The sequence below is a fragment of the Eumetopias jubatus genome, unplaced genomic scaffold (assembly GCF_037043125.1).
Source record: "Eumetopias jubatus isolate StellerSeaLion01/CBP00866 unplaced genomic scaffold, mEumJub1_p1.0 scaffold_3, whole genome shotgun sequence".
Classification (NCBI taxonomy): Eukaryota; Metazoa; Chordata; class Mammalia; order Carnivora; family Otariidae; genus Eumetopias; species Eumetopias jubatus.
Genome location: NW_028274809.1, coordinates 110,395,021 through 110,418,773, shown reverse-complemented (window position 1 = coordinate 110,418,773; position 23,753 = coordinate 110,395,021). Strand labels below are relative to the sequence as shown.

Sequence of the window (23,753 nt, the reverse complement as noted above, 5' to 3'; positions counted from 1 at the left end):
AACTCTTTCAACAACGTGAGACAGATGTTATTGACGATCCGTTTTAAAGATGGAAGCTGAGGTACAGAAAGTTTACATAACTTATTCAAAGTTACAGAGCTAAGGAGATTCAAGTATGAAATGCAAAGCCAAGTTTATGTAGTCTCTCCACACACTACTGTGCTTCCCCAGAAATCAGCAAGCCCTACAAATTAGGTAAAAGTTACCATAACCAAAAATCCATCCTGAGAGCTGTTCATAGTTAGCCTCTCTCTAAAGGAAAAAGCCAAATGCCTTCTCTCAAGCACTTAATGTGCTTAGAGCACTTAGTAAAGCACTTAATAAAAATCACTCCAAGGAGCATCTGGGTGGCACAGTTGGTTGAGTGCCTGACTCTTGGTTTTGGCTCAGATCATAATCTCAGGGTGGTGAGATCGAGCCCCGTGTCAGGCTCCATGCTCAGCATGGAGTCTGCTTAAGACTCTCTCTCCCTCTGCTCCTCTCCCCTCCCGTACATTCTCTCTTTCAAATAAATAAATCTTAAAAAACAAAAATCACCCCAAGCTTTTTTCAATCCCAGACATCAAAGTAATGCTACATTTCCAGAGTCACAATTATATTTCAGGGAGGAGAAATCATTTCTCATTTTTTCTTCCCTTTCATACCTCTCAGATATATAGAAATATTTGTACTTCATTAAGGTGATCTCAAAGCCATGTGTAAATGGCTATAGAAACTTGCAAGTTCTTCACACTCAAAATATTTCATATAAAACCATATTTTAAAGCAATTTTCAAGGGAGAGATAGATGTAAATCAAATATACACAGTAAAGTCTAAAAAACTCCAATTAGGCATCTTCTGTGGCTACTTATCCTGAGAGACAGAGAACTTGTATGCAAATTCTCAAACTATAAACTAATAATGAGCATATGAACCAACCATACAACTCAAAAGACCACAAAGTTACTAGATGACTTAGTATAGATGTACACCCATGTATACAACTTTGGTCTCTCTGATAAATCTGAATTGATGCCACTTAGAAGCCTAGTTAGCTCAGGGAGGGCAATTTGGCAATATCTATCAAAATTTTAAATGTACATACCTTTTAATACAGCCCATCTACACACATACACACACACACACACACACACACACACACACACACACACACACACACAATGGTTGTTTCTAGAAAGAGAAGATGACTGGCAGGGGAACAGGAGTGAATGGGTGAAAGTTTCTCTTCATTTATACCTCTATACACATTTGAATTTCACACCATCTGCATATCATACCTTTTTATAGTGACTCTAGTTCAAAATTTTAAATGTACATTACCCTGTGACCAATTCCAATAACTGGTATTTCTCAAAAAAAAAAAAGTTACAAAGATATACATGTAAGACTATTCATTACAGCACTATTTGTAACAGTGAAATTCTACAAGCAATGTCCAACATTAGGGGATGAAATAAATTATTGTTCATTCTCAGAAAAAAAGAAAAAACTATGCAGCAATCTAAAAGTACTAGCAAAGAGTTATATGCTCAGAAACACAAAGCAAAGATATATTCAATTAGAAAGGTAAGCTAAAAAATACATATGTAAATATCTATTTCTATATACACGGGGGCACAAAGGGCTATTTCTCTAGGGATTCTGATGAAAGGAAGAACCCTCATTTTTACTTTAGACACTTTAATATTCTCCCAATTTAGTATTTTCTAAATATGTATAGGAGCACATATGACTTTTGTCATAATATTTCAAATAAAATTTTCTTTAGCTAAACCAAACCAAACTTCTCACTGGCGATATAAGTAGAAACAGAGGAAAACTAGCATTCAAAGGGGGACTATGTAAAAATGATCATTCTTTTACACAACAGATATCTGAAAAACAGAAAAACTCTTCTGAATTTTTACATCCCACAATGTTGAAAAAGAAATGCTTTAAATGGATGCTGGAAAACCAAAATGTTTGAATTATCTTTTATCTTTTCATTAATATCACTTGAACAAAGAAAATAATTATCATTTCTTCTAGACTATTCTTAACTTTGGAAGATAAGCCACACTCATTCAAATAAAAATTGTTTTCACCTTTTATTCCAGTAGCTGCATGAAGAACAAACTCCTTAACAAAACTACCTTATTCATGAGGGAGCATACAACAGAATTTAGCCAACATTTTTTTTGTTTGGGGGTTTTGTTTTTTGGGTTGGTGGGGTTTTTTGTTTTGGGGGGGTTTTCTGGTTTGTTTTTTTATAAATGCATTAACAATCAGCATGGTAAGTAGTTTTTAAAACTATTTTTTTTGGTCTTTTCAACAAATGGTGCTGGGAAAACTGGATATCCACATGCAAAAGAATGAAGTGGGACCCTTACATACTCACACCACACACAAAACTCAAAATAGATCAAAGACATAAATAGAAGCGCTACAACTATAAAATTCTTGGAGAAAACATTGGGGAAAATCTTCATGACATTAGATTTGACAATGATTTCTCAGATATGATAGCAAAATCACAGTCAACAACAACAACAAAAAACAGGTAAGTTGGACTTCATCAAAATTCAAAACTTCTGTGCATCTAAAGACACTATCAAAAAAAGCAAAAAGACAACAGAAGAGAAGAAAATATTTGCAAATCATGTCTCATAAGGGATAAATTTGCAAAATACATAAGGAACGCTATACTTCAACAACAAAAAAAGAGCCTAATTCAAAAAGGAGTAAAGGACTTGAAGAGACATTTCTCCAAAGAAGATAAACAAATGGCCAATAAGTACATGAAAAGATGAAGATGCTCAGTCCCATTAGTCCTTAAGGAAACGCAAATAAAAACCACAATGGATAAAAGTGGCGTGTGCACGCGCACACACATACACACACACATACGTACACACACACACACACACACAAAATGGAATATTATGCAACCATCAAAAAATGAAATCTTGCCATTTGCAACAACGTGGATGGAAGTAGAGGGTATTATGCTAAGCAAAATAAGTCAATCAGAGAAAGACAATTACCACATGATCTCACTGATATGTGGAATTTAAGAAACAAGACAGAGGATCATAGGGGAAGAGAGGAAAAAATGAAACAAGATGAAACCAGAGAGGGAGACAAACCATAAGAGACTCTTAATCACAGGAAACAAACTGAGAGTTGCTGGAGGGGAGGGAGGTGGGGGAAGGGGGTAACTGGGTGATAGACATTGGGAGGTTATGTGTTGTAATGAGCACTGGGTATTATATAAGACTGATAAATCACAGATCTGTACCCCATGAAACAAATAATACATTATATGTTAATTAAAAAAAAAAAAAAACAGGGGCGCCTGGGTGGCTCAGTTGTTAAGCGTCTGCCTTCAGTTCAGGTCATGATCCCAGGGTCTTGGGATCAAGCCCCACATTAGGCTCCCTGCTCCACAGGAAGCCTGCTTCTCCCTCTCCCACTCCCCCTGCTTGTGTTCCCTCTCTCACTGTCTCTCTCTCTGTCAAAAAATAAACAAAAACCTTTAAAAAAAATGTTTTTAATTAAAAAATAAAAATAAAAAAAACACAATAGGATACCACTTCACACCATCTAGAATGGTCATCATTAAAATAATAGAAACTAAACAACTATTAATGAGGATATGGAGAAATGAAATTTTTGTATATTTGGTGGTAGGAATGTAAAATGGTATGGCTGCTTTAAAAAATAATCTGGTAGTTCCTCAAAATGTTAAAGACAGAATTACCATACACAATCCAGCAATTCCACTAGGTATATATCCAAAAGAATTAAAAGCAAAGACTTGAACAGATATTTGTACACCAGTGTTCACAGCAACATTATTCACAATAACCAAAAGGTGGAAACAACCCAAATATCCAACACATGAATGGATAAATGTGGCATATACATATAATTCAATTTTAATAGGAAGGAAATTGTGATACATGATACATGTGACACATATGAACCTTAAAATAAGACACAAAAATGACAAATATTCTATGATGCCACCTAGAACAGGCAAATTCATAAACACAAAAAGGAGAAGAGTGGTTACCAGTGGCTGATGAGGGCCAGCAATGAAGTGTTACTGTTTAGTGGGTAAAGAGTTGCTGTATGAGATGATAAAAATGTTCTGGAGATAGCGGTAATCAGGTAGCCAATGATTCTATCAATCACGGCTACATACGAAGCCCCAGTAAAAATTCTTGACACCAAAACTTGGCTGAGCTTCCTTGGTTGGCAATACCCCATGTGCTATCACACACCAATGAGCAGGAAGAGCAACGTATCCTTACTTCATGGGGGGAAGATAATAGAATCTTTATGTTTGGAACCTTCCCAAACCTTGCCCTATGCACCTCACTGTTTAGCTGGTTCACATTTGCATTATTTTATTATCATAACACAAATTATAAGCATAGAACTATCCTGAACTCTGTAAGCTATTCCAGCAAATTACCAAAATTGAGAAGGGTATTACGTGTCCCTGCATTTTTAGCCAGTTCATACTAAGTGACAGTGACTTGGGGATCCCCAAACTTATGGCCAGTGTCTGAAGTAAGGGCAACCTTGTAGGAAACTGTGTCCTTAAACTGTCACATTTGGCCTAATTCTGAGTAGTTTGGTGTAAGAAGTCATTATAGACAGAAAGACTATTAGAAAAAATGACTGGAAGGAAAGCCCCTAATTTTGATATTTAAGAAATGTAATGTACTCCATGTAGGATAACTCATAGTTCCATACCTAGACAAATTGATGAAATGTCCAAAATGAAACACAAATAAAGGACCCTGAAAACAGGAACAAGAAGAGATTCCTAACACAGACTGGATCCTCAATAAGATTAACAGCTGTTTTCTCAAGAGAACCCAAAGAGATCAAATGGCAATTGAATGACCTATTCAAACTGCTAGAAGGAAAAGATAATCAACCAAGAATTCCATATCCAAGCAAACTATCACTCAAAAGTGCAGGGTAAATGAACACATTCCCAGAAAAACAAAAAGAGAATTTTTCACTGGCAGATCTAACCCAAAATAAACACTAAGAAGATTTCCTCAGGCTAAAATGAAAGGACACAAGACACTAACCTGAATCCCCACAAAAAGATTAAGAGCACAAGTAAAGGTAACAATATAGATAAATATAAAAAGGGTCTGAATATATTTTTGTTTGTAACTCTTTTTCTATTTCACTTATGAGACAACTATAAAAGGCAATACTTATAAATTGGTGCTGATGGGCAAATAATATAGAAAGATATGATTTGTATGACCATAACAACATAACATGGGAAATAAATAGAGCTATATAACAGCAAAGATTTGGGATACTAGTGAAATTAATTGATATAAAAAATGTAACAATTATATAAATACATAAAAATCACATAATATTAACAGATAAAGGACAAAAACCACATTATCATCTCTATAGATATAGAAAGAGTATTTGACAAAATCCAACATGTTGATGATAAAAAAAAATTCAATAAACTAAGAATAGAAGAAAACTTCCATAAACTGACAAAGGGAATCCACAAAAACCCTGTAGCTAATATACTTACAGGTGAAAGACTAAAGCTTTCCCCCCTAAGATTGGGAACAAAACAAGGATGTTCATTCACACTACTTCTATTCAGCATGGTACTAGGAAGTTCTAGACAGGCAATGAGACAAGAAAAGAAAAAATAAAAAAGAGATAAAGACATCCTGATTGAAAAGGAAGAATCAAAACTATCTCTAATTACAGATGACAGTATTTTCTATATAGAATTTTTTCAAAAAAAGCTTTGGAATAAACAAGTTCAACAAGGTTGCAGCATATAAGATCAATATACAAAAATCAACTGTATTTCTATTCACTATCAACGAACTAGCCAAAAATTAAATTAAGGAAATAATTCCATTTATAATAGCATCAAAAAGAACAAAATAATAACAAATAAACTTAATGAGAGAAGTGTAAGACTCCTTTCATTGGAAACTCCAAAACATCACTGAAAGAATAACAAGACGTAAATAAATGGAAACACATCCTGGGTTCATGGGTTAGAAAATTCAATATTGCTAAGATGCCAATACTCCCCAAACTGATCTAAAGATTCAATGCAATTCCTATTGAAACACAGTGGCCTTTTTTTGCATATACTGACAAACTAATCTTAAGATTCATATGAAAATGAAGGGGACATAGACCAGCCAAACAATCTTTATAAAAGAAAACAGAGAAAGAAAAACCCAAAATATGGTTTTGGGAACCATAATGTGGAAAATTCACACTTGATTACAATAGTAATCAAGACTGTGAGGTACTTACATAAGAACAAACATATAGGCGAATGGAAAACAATAGGCAGTCTAAAAATAAACCTATACATTATTGGTTAATTTATTTTTTACAAGGGTGCCATGATACTTTAATGGGAGAAGAGCACTCTTTTCAATAAATAGTACTGGGACAACTGAATATCCCAAAAGACATTCAGTTGCATTCCAAACTGTATATGAGAAAAAAAGGTGGACTTCTACATCACACCACATATAAAAACTAACTGAAAATACATCCAAGAATTAAATGTTAAAGAGAAAAAACTTTAACACACAAAAGAAAACATAGGTATAAATCATCATAACCTAGAATTAAGCAATAATTTCATACAAATAGCACAAGCAACGAAAGAAAAAAAAGTAAATTGGACTTAATCAAAATTTAAAGCATCTGTCCTTTAAAAGATTGACCACCAAGAAAGTGAAAAGACAAACCATGAAATTAGAAAAATACTGACAAATCCTATATATAAGGGATTAGTACCCGGAACACATACAGAACTCATAACAATAACAAAACAAGTAACCCAATTAAACACAGGCAAATAATTCTAATAGACATTTCTCCAAAAAAAAGATATAAATGGTCAATAAGCCCGGGAAACAATGCTCAACATTATTCATGTTTGAGTAATGCAGGTCAAAACCACAATGAGATACCACTTTATATCCACTAGGCTATAATCAAAGAGACAGTATCAAGCGTTGGCTAGAATGTGGAGAAAATAGAACCAGCATACATTGCTGGTAGCAACGTATAATGGTGCAGCCACTTTGGAAAACAGCCTGTTAAAAACAGAATTATTAAACAGGCAATTCTCCTCCTAGGTATACACACAAGACAAATGAGAACATATGTCTACACAAAAACTTGTACAAGATTGTTATTATTCATAGTAGCCACAAAGTAGAAACCTAAATTTGTAACAAATGATGAATGAATTTTTAAAATATGGTATATCCATTCAAGGAACTATTAATTGGCCATTAAAAGAAACAAAGTACTGACACATGCTCCCACTGGGTAACCTTGAAAACATTACACTAAGTGAAAGAAATGAGACACATAAGACCACATATTGTATGATTCCATTTATATTAAATGTCTCAAATAGGCAAATCCACAGAGAAAGAAAACAGATTTGTAGTTGCCAGGGTCTAGGGCAGAAACAAATGCAGAGTGAATGCTACAGGGCGTTGGATTTTAGGGGTGATGATAATGTTCTAACATCAGAGGTTATGCTTGTATAAACTCTGTGTATACACTAAATACACTGAATTGTCCACTTTAAAAGACTGAATTTTATGGCATGTGAATTATGCCTCAACAATAACTATTTTATACATATATATAAATTATATGAATATTATATATATAATATTTGAGTCTTTCCAAAGTCAAAATTCCTTACAAGTAGAACAAAAGTCTCTTAAATATTTAATCTTGACAACAATAAACTTAGCTATTTCAAATACAATGCACAAAGTCTTGTGAATATTTTCATTATAGCACAACTTCCTGGGAATCCATAAACCAATTACAAGTGGTGTATAAAAAACAGTAATACTTAAAGAATCTTATTGCTTACTACAGAGCCTACAAAAACATAAGCAAACCATTCTCTTTCAAAATCACCCTTGATACCACTCACCAAGTACACTGCTCTTTGGAAGAAGGTTGTGGTCTCCAGGATTTTATGCATTGTGATGGTTTCCAACTCATCGGGATCTAACTGTTCCTTTTCAAACGGCATTCCATTGAACAGAACAACAGGCAGTGGCCCAACCCCAGTCTGCTCATAGTAGCCTCTTGCTTCCTGAAACACAAGGGACCACAAACATTTTTTGTCCTTTATGAGACAAATGGACAAAGCATAGTTTTCATACATGCATGTGCTAATGAGAAAAGTAAAATCAACAGAAATATGGTCACCAAGAAATAACAAAAGAAATGCCTTTAAAGAAATATCAGAAGAGACACAGTTAATATCCTACTGGGTAATTTGAAACTGATTACTGAGTTTTTGTAAAACCACAAAACGTTGCACATTAGGAAGTGATTTGGGGGTGAGGGTAATTTGAAGCTGCCCAGGCTACCAAACTTTAATTACATATACTCTAGCCAAGACGTATAACAGACCTTTCAACAATGATGGAGATATTCTATCTTTGCTGTCCAATGCAGTAGCCACTAACCACATGTAACTACTGAGCACTTGAAATTAATTAATTTTCATTTTAAAAGCCACATGTGGCTAGATGCTACCATAATGGGCAGCACAATGACAGACTGCCATAAATTATGAGTGCTCCTGGGCAGATAGCCTGAGATGAAATATTTACACCCCAATTTAAACTTGAAAGGATCCCTATCACTAACATAGAAATTACACTTTAGAAAACAAAACAAGGCTAGTGGTAAAACAGCGCTTGAAAATTGCCCTAAAATATACTAAGCCCAATCTTTTTCCTTCTCCAAGACAAAAGAGGTTCCTTAGCAAGGAAATGTCAGGCCAACAAAAAGGTAAATATATCTAAGATGAACATTCTTCTCTGGTGGTCAGTATAGGGGTACATTCCCCCTACATATCAACCAAAAATTCATAACTAACTTGTCAAAGTAAAACATATATCACTACCCAAGATGTAAAAAGAATTCCTTAAAACATACTTGTTAGACATCTTTTAACTAATACTTTCTGAAAATAGCAGAATTATATATATTTAAATAGAAAAGTACTTCAATTGGGTAACTGACAATCATCAACAGCAACAGACGACTTAGTTTCTAATCAGATCTAGCCACAAATAGCCACAAAATTTATCAATTTGTCCAGTATTTGTCCAATAGCCACAATAGTAACTAATGGTACAGACTTTCTGCACAGGCAGAAAGGCCTTCTATGTTGATTTCTGCCACTTCTATATATCATAGTTTATACTTTTCTAAAATTTACACTTCTAAAATTCTTACCATGTTAATTCTGTTCTTTGATGTCTCAACTATTTCCCAGACATTCATTAAAAACTCAATTTTAACATACTTTCAGTTTTGAAAATTATCCCCCAATAAAACAAAACAAAACCTACATTATACCTCTTAAGTGACAAGAAGAAATGACACTGGTTTTCTCTGGAAATGGCAACTGAGTGAAAATCAGGAGTGGGAGGGAGATGTTTTGACTATATATACCTTCTTTTCTTACAAACCATAAAAAACTTACCAGACCAAATAACAGAATGCAGCCTAATTACCAAAAAGGCAAACTTAAAAATTACATGAGAATTTCTACCAATAACTAAAAATGTTAACTATAAATAATTTAAAAACCTTAATAATTACAGGCAAGATCTTATGAATGAGCTACTCACAATGATAACTGAAATTTATAAGGACTCGGAGTTAACATGCCAAACGCAAAATGTCTACATGTGTAAGTTAGGACTTTTCTTAAATATCATTATCTATCTTATTAGCTTGAAAGATATAAATACACACCTATCAGACTACATTATCTCCTGTTTAAAAATGCCACTTTAATTATACTGCCTAGTACAAATAATTACAACTTTCAAATATCATATACAGAGGATATCATAGCTTCAGATTTATACAAAAGGTACAGATATTTAAAGATTTTTATTTACTTATTTGAGAATGAGAGAGAGAGAGAGAGAGAGAGAGAGAGAGAGAGAGAGAGCATGCACGCACATGCGCAAAGGGGGAGGGGCAGAGGGGGAGAGAATCCTAAAGCAGACTCCCCGCCCAGCACAGAACCCGATGCAGGGTTTGATCCCAGGACCCCGAGATCATGACCTGAGCTGAAATCAAGTCGGCTGCTTAACCAACTAAGCCACCCAGGCACCCCAGCACAGATACTTATAAGTGTAGTAACAATTGCTAAATGATATTATTCCTCCTTAAAAATTTTTCAAAAGAATCTTTTTCTTGGGCTTTTTCATGTGGAGGCACAGCTGCTACAGTTTTGAAAATCTTACTAATCATTAGATTCTTAGGACTTCTGGGAATCTCACAACATCCTTGTCATGAAAGTATGTTTACTCAAATAGGAAATTAAGTGGCCTAAGATCATCTGCTTACATAGGAAGGGCCTCTAATCAGTACAGATGAGGAAAAGAGCCAAGACTGGGAAATTACTGAGGAGCTAGGTCTGTGACACATTTATTTGATTCATCAGTAAAATCAAGATTTCAATACATATAAAAATATCCTTTTTATCAATTTGTCCAATATTTCTCAAGAAAATACCTTTGACATAGCAATCATCCACAATGAAAAGGAAATGTGTACTGTTTCTTCAGTAGGATGAGAAAATTAAAGTGAAACGTTTTCCAGGTGAGGAGATGAGTGAAATAGATAAAGGGGATCAAGAGTACACTTATCATGACAAGCACTGAGTTGTGTACAGAATTGTTGGATCATTATACTGTACATCTGAAACTAATATAATACTGTTATGTTAATCATACTTGAATTAAAAAAATTTTTTAAACAATGTAAGATCTAATGTTAAAATGGTAAAGAGCAAGCAAGCAAGCACACTGGGGTAAAATCAGGCACTTCTCCCTTCCAAGGGAAAAAAAATAAAATTAAAAATTAAAAAAGAAAGTTACACATTTTCCAAATGTAAAATATGAGAAAACTTCATGAATTCCCTCGATTCTTTGGTATTCCCAAATGGCCCTTCTCTCCTTTTATTTCATCTATTCTTTTTCTACGGAGTATTATTCTTGCTGTTTGTGTCTAGAAAATCACTGGGTACCTTATCATTTTATTTTAAAAAACACATAAGGCAAGTGAGTGAATGGAAGTATACAATAGAACAATGGAACCGTGTTCAGTCTACCCTGAATAGACCTCATGACCAGCTGCAACACTAAACCTGACTTAATACACTTTAAAACAAGGGGACTTAACACTAAAGCAGCAGTGCCATCAGTATCATGGCTGAAGAGAACATAACTCATTGGTGCTTCCCAATCCTGAACAACAATTTGGCATCTATCCACAGACAAAAGTGCCTTTGTGGAAGGTTTCGGATCCAGCACCATATGCCAAGGAATCCAGAAGAAGGTTCACCCACCCATGCATCATGTAACAGACATACAGATTTCAACCCTGTCTGTGGACCCTGCATTGGCTCATCAACTGGCTCCAGTCCCTCCTAGCCATAGTCTGAGAACCCACTGGAGCAAAAAAAATATGAGGGCGCCTGGGTGGCTCAGTCGGTTAAGCGTCTGCCCTCGGCTCAGGTCATGATCCCAGGGTCCTGGGATCCTGTCGGGCTCCCGGCTCAGTGGGGAGCCTACTTCTCCCTCTGCCTGCCACTCTCCCTGCTTGTGCTCTCTCTCTCTCTTTCTCTCTCAAGTAAATAAAATCTTTAAAAAAATAAAATAAATTTTTAAAAAATATGAGATTGAATGCATTGGAAAAGATAAGAAGAACAATCTGACTTCACTCCCATCAGCCCTCCCCCAAAGCAGCACAGCTTAGGGCCAAGAGAGATCTTCTGGGCCCATGATTTCTCCTGCACGGGGGAAACTGAGAGCAAGTGAGCAGGTAGGCAAGCACTCAACTTCCCCCACTATAAGGAATACTGCCAAAGAGGCTCATTTCCCTCTTACCCCATCTAGAGTATTGAATTGTGAACTGTGTGACTGGGGTAGAAAGAAGCTGGAAGAGGGGAGCAGACAGTACCAAGAAAGCATTTAAAGGGGATGGATCCTACTTACTGCATCACGGACTCCATCAAGAAGCCCACCCATGAGCCACTGGGGACACTTCATCCATAGATCCCACCAAATGGTTCATGGACACACTCCACCCACACTCACCCTCACCTTGTGGCCAGTTCCCTGTATATGCTCCTGACAGTGGTGGCAAGAGTGAGCTTTAACCTGATGGCTAGTGAGCAAGCACAGAAAACCAGCCCAAACGTGTGGGCCAGAGAGACAAAACATTGGAGCGTTAGGGCCACCTTGGGGAAAACAGAAGAAGGGCAGTCAGCATCCAGCCTTGGGCACTGCAGAATCGAAAATTACGCATGCTTAAGGATTCTGTACAAGAAAGAACAAGAATGGAGTATATGTATCCACAGATGGCCTGAGAAAGCCTCAGAATTCCTAGCAGGTCTGACAAAAGGCACTTGTCTCCCAAAGGCAGTAGGTAAAGACTGTAGGAGGTGACTGCTACCTCAAATGCAAAAAAGCAACACGAAACTGCAAGGAATATCAAGAAAGCATGATAGCACCAAAGGATAGCAATAATCTTTCAGTAACCAATTCCAAAGAAACGGACATCTATGATTTACCCAATAAAGAATTCAGAAAAGTTGTTTAAAGGGAAACTCAATTACAAGAAAACATAGAATGATAATGCAACAAAATAAAAAAAACACACACATAAAATTTAAAGTTTAATAAGAGAGAAATAATAAAAAAGAACCAAACAGATATTTTGGAGCCAAAGAATGCAATAAATGAAAGGAAAAATGAAACAGCATTATTATCAGAATGGATCAAGCAGAAGACAGAATCTGTGAGTTAGAAGACAGGAACTTTGAAATTATCCAGAGGAGAACAAGAAGAACAAAAAGAATGAAAGAAATGTTATCTAGATGATTTGCAAATTACTAGAGTTCCAGAAGGAGACAAGAGGTTTGAGAAGGAATCAAATAGCTTATTTAAAGAAATAATGGCTGAGAAGTCCCCAAATCTGGGGAGAGATTTGATTATTCAAGTTCATGAAGCTTACAGGTCACCAAACAAAATCAACTTAAAGAGATCCTCTGCAAGACACATTATAATAAAACTGTTAAAAATCAAAGACAAAGAGAAAATCTTAAAAGCAGCAACAGAAAACACTTGTAACAAATCTCAAGGGAGAAACAGACAACAACACAATGTGAGTAGAGAAATTCAATACCTCATTGTCAACAACAGATAAATAATCCAAACAGAAATTAGTAAAGAAACACTGGAATTTAATTATACTTTAAACCAAATGGACCTAAAAGACATATATAGAATATTCCACCCAACAGCAGCAGAGCACCTGGCTTCTTAAGCACATATGAAATATTCTAGAAATCAGTAACATGAGGAAAGCTGGAAAATTTACAAATATGTAGAAATTAAACAACAAACTCCTTAATCATTGAGTCAAAGAATAAATGAAAAGTGAAATAAAGAAACATCTTGAAATAAACAAAAATGGAAATATAATGCACCAAAACTTAAAAGGATGCAGCAAAAGTAGTTCTGAGAAGGAATTTCATAGTGATAAATGCCAACATTAAGAAAAAAGAAGGATCTCAAATAAAAAGCCTAACTTTACACCACCAGACACTAGGGGAAAAAAAGAACTAAACCCAAATTTAGCTGAAAGAAAGAAAGAAAGAAAGATCAGAGACCAGAAAAACAAATAGACAAGTTAACTAAGCTGTTTTTTAGAAGATATACAAAACTGGCAAACCTTTAGCTAGACTAAGAAAAAAGAAAAAAAATTAAGTAAATAAAATCAGAAAACAGGAGACATTACAACTGACACCACAGAAATGCAAAGTATCATGAGACTTCCACGAACAATTTATATACCAACAAACTGGGTAACCAAGAAGTAATGGATACATTTCTAAAAACATACAACCTACCAAGACTGAACCATGAAGAAACATCTCCTTCACTTAAAAGTAAAAAAGTTTGTAAATACATTTTTATTGTTTTAAATTAAAATGTCTCAGAAATGTATTTAGATTCCTTGCCTGAACATTTATTTTCAATAAACTGACCACCTTGTTCCTGCTTGCAACAGATAAAGGTCCTCTTACTGTATTTAATATCTCACAAAAAATAGTATTATCTTTAAATAAAATTTTAAAATATTTCCCTGTATCCTTATTACCACACTTTGCCATTCTGCTTTATTACATTTCTTAATATATTTTTATCTTTAGCCTAAACATCAATATTGTAAGTCATATCCTGGCAAGCAGACATTATACACTTCTAATAGCTTTTATGTGGAATATACATCACACAAGTACTACCACTGCACTGTGTAAAAGAAATTTGTTTTTCAATTTAATAGTTAATATGCCAGCTAAAAATTAATGATATTGTCACAAAATTGAAATATAAACTGCATTCACAAACACAAAAAAGTAACCTGGTTTCTAAACTGTTAAATGCTAAGTACCCAAATACTTTAACCACCACTACCCTTATTAATAACAACTCCCCCAAAAAGGGAGGTAAGGAAAGCATAGCGTTGTGGTAAAATGAGAAGCACAAAAGAATTTCTTACCTTCCGATTTTGATCATAAGCAGAGTCAATCCCCAAAATGCTATTCACTTCAACATATGGATACTTCTTCTCTAGGACACTGACCACATGTTCAACTTTTACTTTTTCTCCAGTCCTTACTTTGTTATATATCTGAAAAAGAAAAATCAGGCAACCAAACACACTTTTAAATCCAAATTTCAGAATTTTTATTACAAAAGATTTCTGAATGTAGAGAGAAAACATGGCTATTTTTCTTGAAAGGTGAAATGGAACAGATTAGCAATTCTCCCTTTTTCATATACTTCCTTAAGACACCTTCTTATATTAGAAACTACGTATTCTTAAAATGACCCAATCAGCTCTTACTCACATTAAGTCCCAAATGCAAAAATGTGTTAATTTTTTAAAAATCTGAACACCTTTACATAATCCTTGAAATAAGAATTCATAGCCATGATGTTTAGGGGGGCAAAAGTTATAAAATATGTATGGCAAAAACCTTGTTTTTAAAAAGCAGATATAAAACAAATAACAACACAACTGTGTCTGTATACAGTTAAACACCTAGAAAGATATATATAAGACAATCTTCTAATAGTGGCTGTCTTTAAGGAGCAGGATTAGGAAAGGGGAAAGACAGAGAAATTTTAAATCAATACTTTAATATTATTTTTTAAAAAGTTTACAATGAACACACAATGTTTTTGCTGTTGCAAATAAAAATTTGAAAAAATGAAAACTCATATACATATACATCCTTCATATACACAGCTATGGGAGTGGGGGAACAACTTTAAAAAGCAGACTTTAAAACACATCCTCAGCAACTCCTTCTGAACTTACTTCTTTATCTATGGCCCTATTGCTAACCACCTTCACCATCATCTCTCACAGAGATCCCAGCAAGAGCTCACCAACCACTAACCCTGCCACTGTCTACCCTCCATCAGACCTGTCTCTATACATGCATCAGAATGATGTTTTTAACTCGAGTTTAACCTCTGCAAGCTGGACACTCATTGCCTGGCCTGACAGCCTCGACAAATAGGTTCCCCTCTCAGCCATACGGACATAGGAAATCACTACCTCTGATTTGCAGCCATTATTCAACTGACTCCTGTTTTTCCTCCTACACTCAGCTGGGACAACTTCCCACTCCACAACAATGCCATCCCTAGTGGAGTGAGGTCTAGTGCTGCCACAGTTGGCTGTGCTTCCCACAGTGCATTAACCATCTGCATGGACATGTCCCCCACTAGAATATAAGGTCTTTGAGGACAGGAGTGAAGTCTTATTCTTGTTTGTATCCCTTGCAGCTAGTACCAGGCCTGGCAAATGGTAAGTCTTTAATAGATGTTAGCCAAATAAATAAATGAACATTTTAACTAATAAAAAATGCTCCAGACTGAATCTCTAAACAATAAATATAACAAACATAATAAACAGCAGGCTGACATGTTTATAGGTTAAAAAATAGGTGGTGAAAATCAACTGCTTTAAAGATGGTTTTCTAATAATTACCACTAATCTGTAAGCAAAAGAACTATTACTTATAAATTTTTATATTCAAAAATAGAAAAAAAAGAAGAGAGTTCCTTGTTTGAACTGGAGAAAGTATCTTAAGTATATATAAAACTCAGGGTAGTTCAGTTCCCAAGGTAAAAATATGGAGAAAACAGACAATAAGAATTTATGATTTGAATATTAATTAAATGAAAATATAAAGACCTTAAAAGGAAAAAAAGCAAACATTTTTTTAAACAAGCAGAGAACATCATACTTACAAAAAAAAAAGAAAAGAAAAGAAAAATTAATTAGTGATTTCAAGTCACCAAAAGGCAGAAGACTAATAAGGTACATTAGTAGGGCCCCTAAGGAATCTTAGCTGAGATCACAGCAATTTATTATTAACATCAGTAGATCAGTAAAAGCAACTCCTTAAATATAGAACACAAAGGTTGAGAGAATAATTTATCATGCTTTTTCTCTTTACAAAAATATAAAATCCTCTTAACTCATACTGTTTTTTAGAGTAAGTTAAATTAAGAAAATTATTCGCCATTTTGATTGAAAACATACATGTATCAGAGTTTGGAAGGCATGATAATCATCCACTTCTTGGGCAACATAATTATACGCTCTCAGAATAGCCACTCCAGCATCTTGCATCCCATCAACGTCTTCAGAGTCATTAACCACAAAGATTAAACCAATTCTGGGGAGAGGGGGAAGGGCAAAAAGAAGAAAAAGAAACTTATCTCAAAAAATGCAACTGGTTGAAAATAGAGCTACCATACGATCCAGCAATTGCACTACTGGGTATTTACCCCAAAGATACAAATGTAGGGATCCGAAGGGGTACGTGCACCCCAATGTTTATAGCAGCAATGTCCACAATAGCCAAACTGTGGAAAGAGCCAAGATGTCCATCGAAAGATGAATGGATAAAAAAGATGTGGTATATATACACAATGGAATATTATGCAGCCATCAAAAGGAATGAGATCTTGCCATTTGCAACGACGTGGATGGAACTGGAGGGTATTATGCTGAGTGAACTAAGTCAATCAGAGAAAGACATGTATCATATGACCTCACTGATATGAGGAATTTTTAACCTCAGGAAACAAACTGAGGGTTGCTGGAGTGGTGGGGGGTGGGAGGGATGGGGTGGCTGAGTGACAGACATTGGGGAGGGTATGTGCTATGGTGAGCGCTGTGAATTGTGCAAGACTGTTGAATCACAGATCAGTACTTCTGAAACAAATAATGCAATATATGTTAAGAAAAAAGAAGAAGAAGAAGATAGCAGGAGAGGAAGAATGAAGGGGAGTAAGTTGGAGGGGGAGACGAACCATGAGAGACGATGGACTCTGAAAAACAAACTGAGGGTTCTAGAGGGGAGGGGGTTGGGGGGATGGCTTAGCCCAGTGATGGGTATTAAAGAGGGCACGTTCTGCATGGAGCACTGAGTGTTATGCACAAACAATGAACCATGGAACACTACATCAAAAACTAATGATGTATGGTGATTAACAATAAAAAAAAAAATCAAAAAAAAATGCAACTGGTTAAAAAGAATGGCATCCCTGTATCCCACTCACGTATTGTAACTTCCTCTACTGAAAAGCACAGTTCACATCCTACTCTAATGCACTGGGCAAAGGCTTTTACCGCTTACAGAATAGAAAAGCAGGTTCCCAAAGGTGGCTTAGACTTTTCAACTGTTAAACCACACTGCTTCCACAATGGTGAAAGGCCTTTACTGACATGAAGGATTCTGTTACAGTTTTAGATGGAGATTTTGTTGTTTTTAAGCAAAAACTGGGGGAAGTAAACATTTTCAGAATGTGAAAATATATAAAAAGGGGGGTGGATTTTGAGATTAACATAGGCAAGATGAAAATCATAGGTAAATGGAAAACATAAAAATGTTTACTATTATCTGTTGGCAAAAAGCTATAACCAAAGTTAATGTTTATTACATTTTAAATTTTAAATTAAATTATAAGAATGAACCACAAAAAGATACCATTACACATCTATAAACTGGCAAAAAAAAAGGCGAAAAACTTGCACTGGCCAATACAGAAGTCACCAGCCTACATATTGGAGCAAAATCAATTCAACTGAGAATGGACAGTCTTTTTAACAAATGGTGATGGAACTGGAAATCCACAATGCAAAAAAACAAATCCGGGCAGAGAACTTATACCTCTCACAAAATATTAACTCAAAATGGATCATAAACATGAATATAAAACACAGAACTATAAAATTCCTAGAAAAGAACACAGAAAATTTAGGTGATCTTGGGTTGGTCAATGACTTATTAGATCTAACAAGCAAAAACATGATCCATGACCCAAAAAAAAAAGGGATGAGCTAAACTTCACTGAAACTGGGACTTCTGCTCTGTGAAAGACACCATTAAGAGAATGAAAACAAGCCACAGACTGGCAGAAAATCTGTGAGAAACTAAGAAACACATATCTGATAAGGGACAGATATCCAAAATATACAAAGAACTCTTAAAACTCAACAACAACAAAAAGTTTAAAATGGGCAAAAGATCTGAATTAGTACCTCAGCAACCAAGGCACAGAGTTGGCAAATAGCAAAAAAAAAATTTGGTCAACATCATGTAATTAGGGAATTTCAAATTAAAACCACAATGGAAGGCGCCTAGGTGGCTCAGTCGTTAAGCGTCTGCCTTCGGCTCCAGTCATGATCCCTGGGTCCTGGGATCGGTCCTGCATTGGGCTCTCTGCTCAGCGGGAAGCCTGCTTCTCCCTCTCCCACTTGCCCTATTTGTGTTCCAGCTCTCGCTATCTCTCTCCCTGTCAAATAAACAAAATCTTAAAAAAAAAAAAAAAAACACAATGGGATCCCACTACAAAATTATTAGAATGGCTAAAATCAAAACACTGACAACACCAAATTCTGGAGAGAACCTGGAGCAACAGGAACTCTTACTCACTGCTGGTAAGAATGCAAAATAATAGAACCACTTTGGAAGACAGTGTGCCAATTTCTTATAAAACACTTTTTACCATAAGATAAAGCAATTGTGCCCCTTGGTATTTTTCAAATGAGCAGAAGACTTATGTCCATACAAAAATCTACACACGGATGTTTACAGCAACTTTATTTATAATTACACAAACGTGGAAGCAACCAAGATGTTTACCAATAGATGACTGGATTAAAAAAAAAAAAAACACTAGAGCACATCTATCTAATGGAATATTATTTGGTGATAAAATGAAATGGTCTATCAAGCCATAAAAAGACAAAGACAGGGGCGCCTGGGTGGCTCAGTTGTTGTCTGCCTTTGGCTCAGGTCATGATCCCAGGGTCCTGGGATTGAGCCCTCCATCAGGCTCCCTGCTCCACAGGAAGCCTTCTTCTCCCTCTCCCACTCCCCCTGCTTGAGTTCCCTCTCTCGCTGTGTCTCTCTCTGTCAAATAAATAAATAAAATCTTTAAAAAAAAAAAAAAGGCATGGATAAACCTTAAAAGCATACTGCTAAATAAATTTAAAAAAAGCCAATCTAATAATGATATATATATCATGAGTCTGGAAAGGGCAAAACAATGGAGACAGTAAAGAGACCAGTGGTTGCCAGCAGTTGAGAGGGAAGGACAAACAGGTGGGGCACGGAGGATGTGGAGGACAGTGAAACTATTCTGTAGGATTGTGTAATGGTCGAAACATGTCATTACACAGTTGTCAAAACCCACAGACTATACAATGCAAACAATGAACCCAAATGTAAACTATGAACTTTAGTTAATAATAATGTATCAATACAGACTAATTAATTAACAGAGCTCTAAAAAATACAAAGTCTATTAATTAAAAAGAGAAAGAGGTAAAGCCTAAAAATAGAAGAAAATACAAAAAGATAAATATCAAACATCATACTCTCCTGAGGTACGTAGAGAGTGTGTATATATAGATGGTGGTGGCAAGACAGTTCATTTATAGATAAAAATTGTTTTTTAAAATCCCACTTAAAACAGAAATCATATGAGTAGGTTCTAGGCAGAAATGACTTAAATGTTATTCTTATGAAAACAAAAATAAGAGCTAGGGACGCCTGGGTGGCTCAGTCGTTAAGCATCTGCCTTCAGCTCAGGTCATGATCCCAGGGTCCTGGGATTGAGTCCCACATCAGGCTCCTTGCTCAGTGAGGAGCCTGCTTCTCCCTCTCCCTCTGCTGCTCCCCCTGCTTGTGCTCTCTCTCTCTCTCTCTGACAAATAAATAAAAATCTTAAAAAAAATAATAATAATAAGAGCTAAGTATCTCCTCACAAAGGAACTCCCCTTTCCACGTTTCCAATTTCTAGAAAGGGCATCAGAGTTTTTCTGTTAGCTAGGCCCCTTCAGACTTCTGTTTCTCTCAGGCCCAGTCTCTTATCAAGTACCACTAGGGAGTCTTCCAGATTTGTCCCCTCCTCTCCTCAGCCCCTGTCAACACCTTGGTGTACCACATCAAAGGAAACAAAGACTAAAACAATAGCCAGTCTGCCTTGGGTCTCTCCACCAACTATGTATGCCAATACTCCTCTCTACTGCCAGTAAGTGTATTCTCACCTACCCTCACAATGTGAAAACCACATTCCCTCTTCTTGTCCCTCAATGAAATTCAATAAATATTTACTCAGTGCCCATCGTGTACCATGGGCCAACTTCTGTGTTCTTTTATTTCTCTTTTCATCAAAATATAGCTCTGGCTGCAATCCAGTAGTTCAGTCGGGTATGCATGTTTTACATGAAAAATTTCACTAAAAAAAATCTCTACTTTTCCATCAATAAAAACCCTCTATTTTCTTCAAAGCTTAACTAATATCCAACTGTTCCATGAAACCTTTGTCCCTCCCAAATATCTTAGTTCATAATCTTTTACTTCCCTAAAATTCTAAAGCACTATGACTAGGATATAACCTAGCATCTGATCAAATATTTTCTTAAAGTGTCTGAAAGTATGAACAGTATTTTTTCCAAGAAGGTAGGAATACAGCTTAGATACTATCCACAGCATTTAGCTCAGTGCTGGGCACAGAACACACTACATTTGTTAGCTAGACTTTTCTTCTTCTCTATTTTCATGTTTTCTAAGAATTCAGATTTTGGTCGACATTACTCAGAATATAAGTGAAAATGGGCGCCTGGGTAGCTCAATGGGTTAAGCGTTTGCCTTCGGCTCAGGTCATGATCCCAGGGTCCTGGGATCGAGTCCCACATCGGGCTCCCTGCTCAGTGGGGAGTCTGCCTCTCCCTCTACCCTTCCCCCTTGCGCGTGATCTCAATCTCTCACTCTCTCTCTCTCTCTCTTTAAATCTTTAAAAAAAAGAATATAAGTGAAAATATCTTAGCATGCATTTGTAAAGCATTAAAATGCTGTTCTTAAAAAAGCACAGTGAAAAATCCAGCCATTCAAGTACCCTGTTGGTAGATTTGGCAATGCAAATAAAAGAAGTATGTCTGCATCTACAAAAAGCTACAGGTACATTTAGTCCTTGCCAGTCAAAAAAAGTTGTTGGCAAAGCTCTTTATCTCCAGTAAAAGCAGAAATAGGCTTTGTGATGTGGACACTTACCTAGGAAAATTCCCTTTCACTGGGAAGCAAGCTGAGACCACAAACTATTTTTACATGATCTATTTATTAATAATTCAATGGTGGTAAGCTTTTATTCATCGAGAATCAAATTTTCTACCCCAAAAGATACTGCTTCATACTTAAACAAAAGATACAACTGCCATTAATGATCCGACTATTAATTATCCAGTAGCACCAGACTTGCATTTAAGAATGACAAAACCTCTGCTAATTAGATATATATCATTCAATCAATACCAGTGTTACCTTAGTGGTATATGATTACTGAGGAACATCTCAGCTGTGTTAATCAACTCTGCTGTGGTCTCATGAGCAGGATCAACTATGAAAACCTATAAAGGGGAAGGGGGAACGGAACACATAAAATGAAATTTATTCTAATGTCACATAAAAATGCTGTTACACTTTGTACTTCCAGCAACTCTGAACCACATGAAAGAGGAGTTACACAAACAGCAGTTTCCCTCCTTAATGTTCAAAACAATGCAGTACTCTCATGATATTCTGCTAATAACATGGGAACTGTGTTCCAGATTACTAACATCCATAGTTTTACTACACCTAAAAAAACCCAAGTTTTATGAACTCTCCTACCTTAGAAAACTGAGATTATCTTTTCTGTGTATTCATTTCTAAGCATTTCTGAATTAAGAATTCATTTAAAACTCAATTTTTAGATCACAATAATAGCTATCATGTATTAAGATCTCATGATGTGCTTTAAATACATATATAACCCCGTTTAATAAAGTTCAGATATATAGTAAGAAAAAGAGAATGAAATTTTGACCAGGAAGGAAAAAAGTGGTTTCAAAAGTGAGACAAGTATAGAGGGCAGTTTCCCTTGCACGTTCTGGGGAAGGAGACCTGCCCCCAATCTCTTTAAGAATAAATGGTGGGAAAAGAAGAAATGACAGGGAAAAAGAGGGCCAACTAAGAAAACTCCTCCTCTCTCTCTCTAAAGCAGTGAAATAAGGAATAACAAGTAGGAGCTCACAGAAAGATTTATTTAAGTTTTAGAGATTAAGATATTAAAGGAAAAGAGTAGTAGCATATTCATCTTCTGAGTAAAACTATCTTTAAACTAAAATAAGGGGCCCTGGGCTGCATAGTTGGTTAAGTGTCTGACTCTCCATTTCGGCTCAGGCTGTGATCTCAGGGTCATGAGGTCGAGCCCCACGTCAGGCTCCATGCTCAGTGCAGAGTCTGCTTAAGATTCTCTCTCCCTCTTTCTCCCTCTGCCCCTCTCCCTGTTCTTGCTCGCATGCTCACTTGCGCTCTCTCTCTCTAAAATAAAACTTAAAAAACTAAAACAACATGGCCTAAACTTTCAGGTTAAGGATGAGGAACATTTCTTTACAAGCTGATGGAGGCAGTATTGCTACTGTGACATCTCACAGCCTCACACATGATCAATACATTTAAAAACCCTTCAGTTTGAATATGGAGGTAGAAGAACACATTTAGTGGTGATAGTGATGGGAGAAGCAGCTAGTACAGGGGAGAAATGAACAGTCTAGATATGGCTTAAAGGTAGGGGAGAGGGCAAGGGAGAAACAGAGCTCATCACCAGACAATAAGCAGTTTTACTCACCATGTTATGCAAGTTTTTCCTGATCTGCCGGATAACACCAGGAAAGGTGGGTCGAAGCAACTCTTGTAGACTAGAAGGCCATGAATTGTATCTGCTGTCAACCTCCAAGTTGTTGATCCACTAGGAAAAAAATGCACATCATGGTGCATATACTTTAGTCACTATTAGTAAAAATACCAGAAATAACAGTAAAACTTGAAATGATTTTAAGGAGAATCACATGGGAAAGACCATTTTCAAAAATACAAAGATCAAGTAGAAAAATGAGTGACTAAAACACAAGCCACAGAAGATATTTGCAACCTACAAAACCAATAAAGGACTAGTATCAAGACCATGTATAGAAATCTAACATATCAATAAAAAAAGGTCCGCAACATATGAGAAAAGAAAA

The 23,753-nt window shown here is 35.9% G+C and overlaps 1 protein-coding gene across 2 annotated transcripts in view; it reads right to left on the bottom strand.

Annotated features, from left to right (window-relative positions):
• Window positions 1–23,753, bottom strand: part of UGGT1 (UDP-glucose glycoprotein glucosyltransferase 1) — a 110,954-nt gene that overhangs the window by 50,619 nt on the left and 36,582 nt on the right. For both annotated transcript variants that reach the window (XM_028101260.2, XM_028101261.2), the window contains exons 14-18: window positions 23,360–23,479; window positions 22,012–22,097; window positions 16,719–16,854; window positions 14,658–14,789; window positions 7,984–8,148 (exon numbers count right to left, since the gene is read on the bottom strand). In XM_028101260.2, the coding sequence (XP_027957061.1) occupies window positions 7,984–8,148; window positions 14,658–14,789; window positions 16,719–16,854; window positions 22,012–22,097; window positions 23,360–23,479 (639 nt within the window). The remainder of the gene's footprint in view (window positions 1–7,983; window positions 8,149–14,657; window positions 14,790–16,718; window positions 16,855–22,011; window positions 22,098–23,359; window positions 23,480–23,753) is intronic.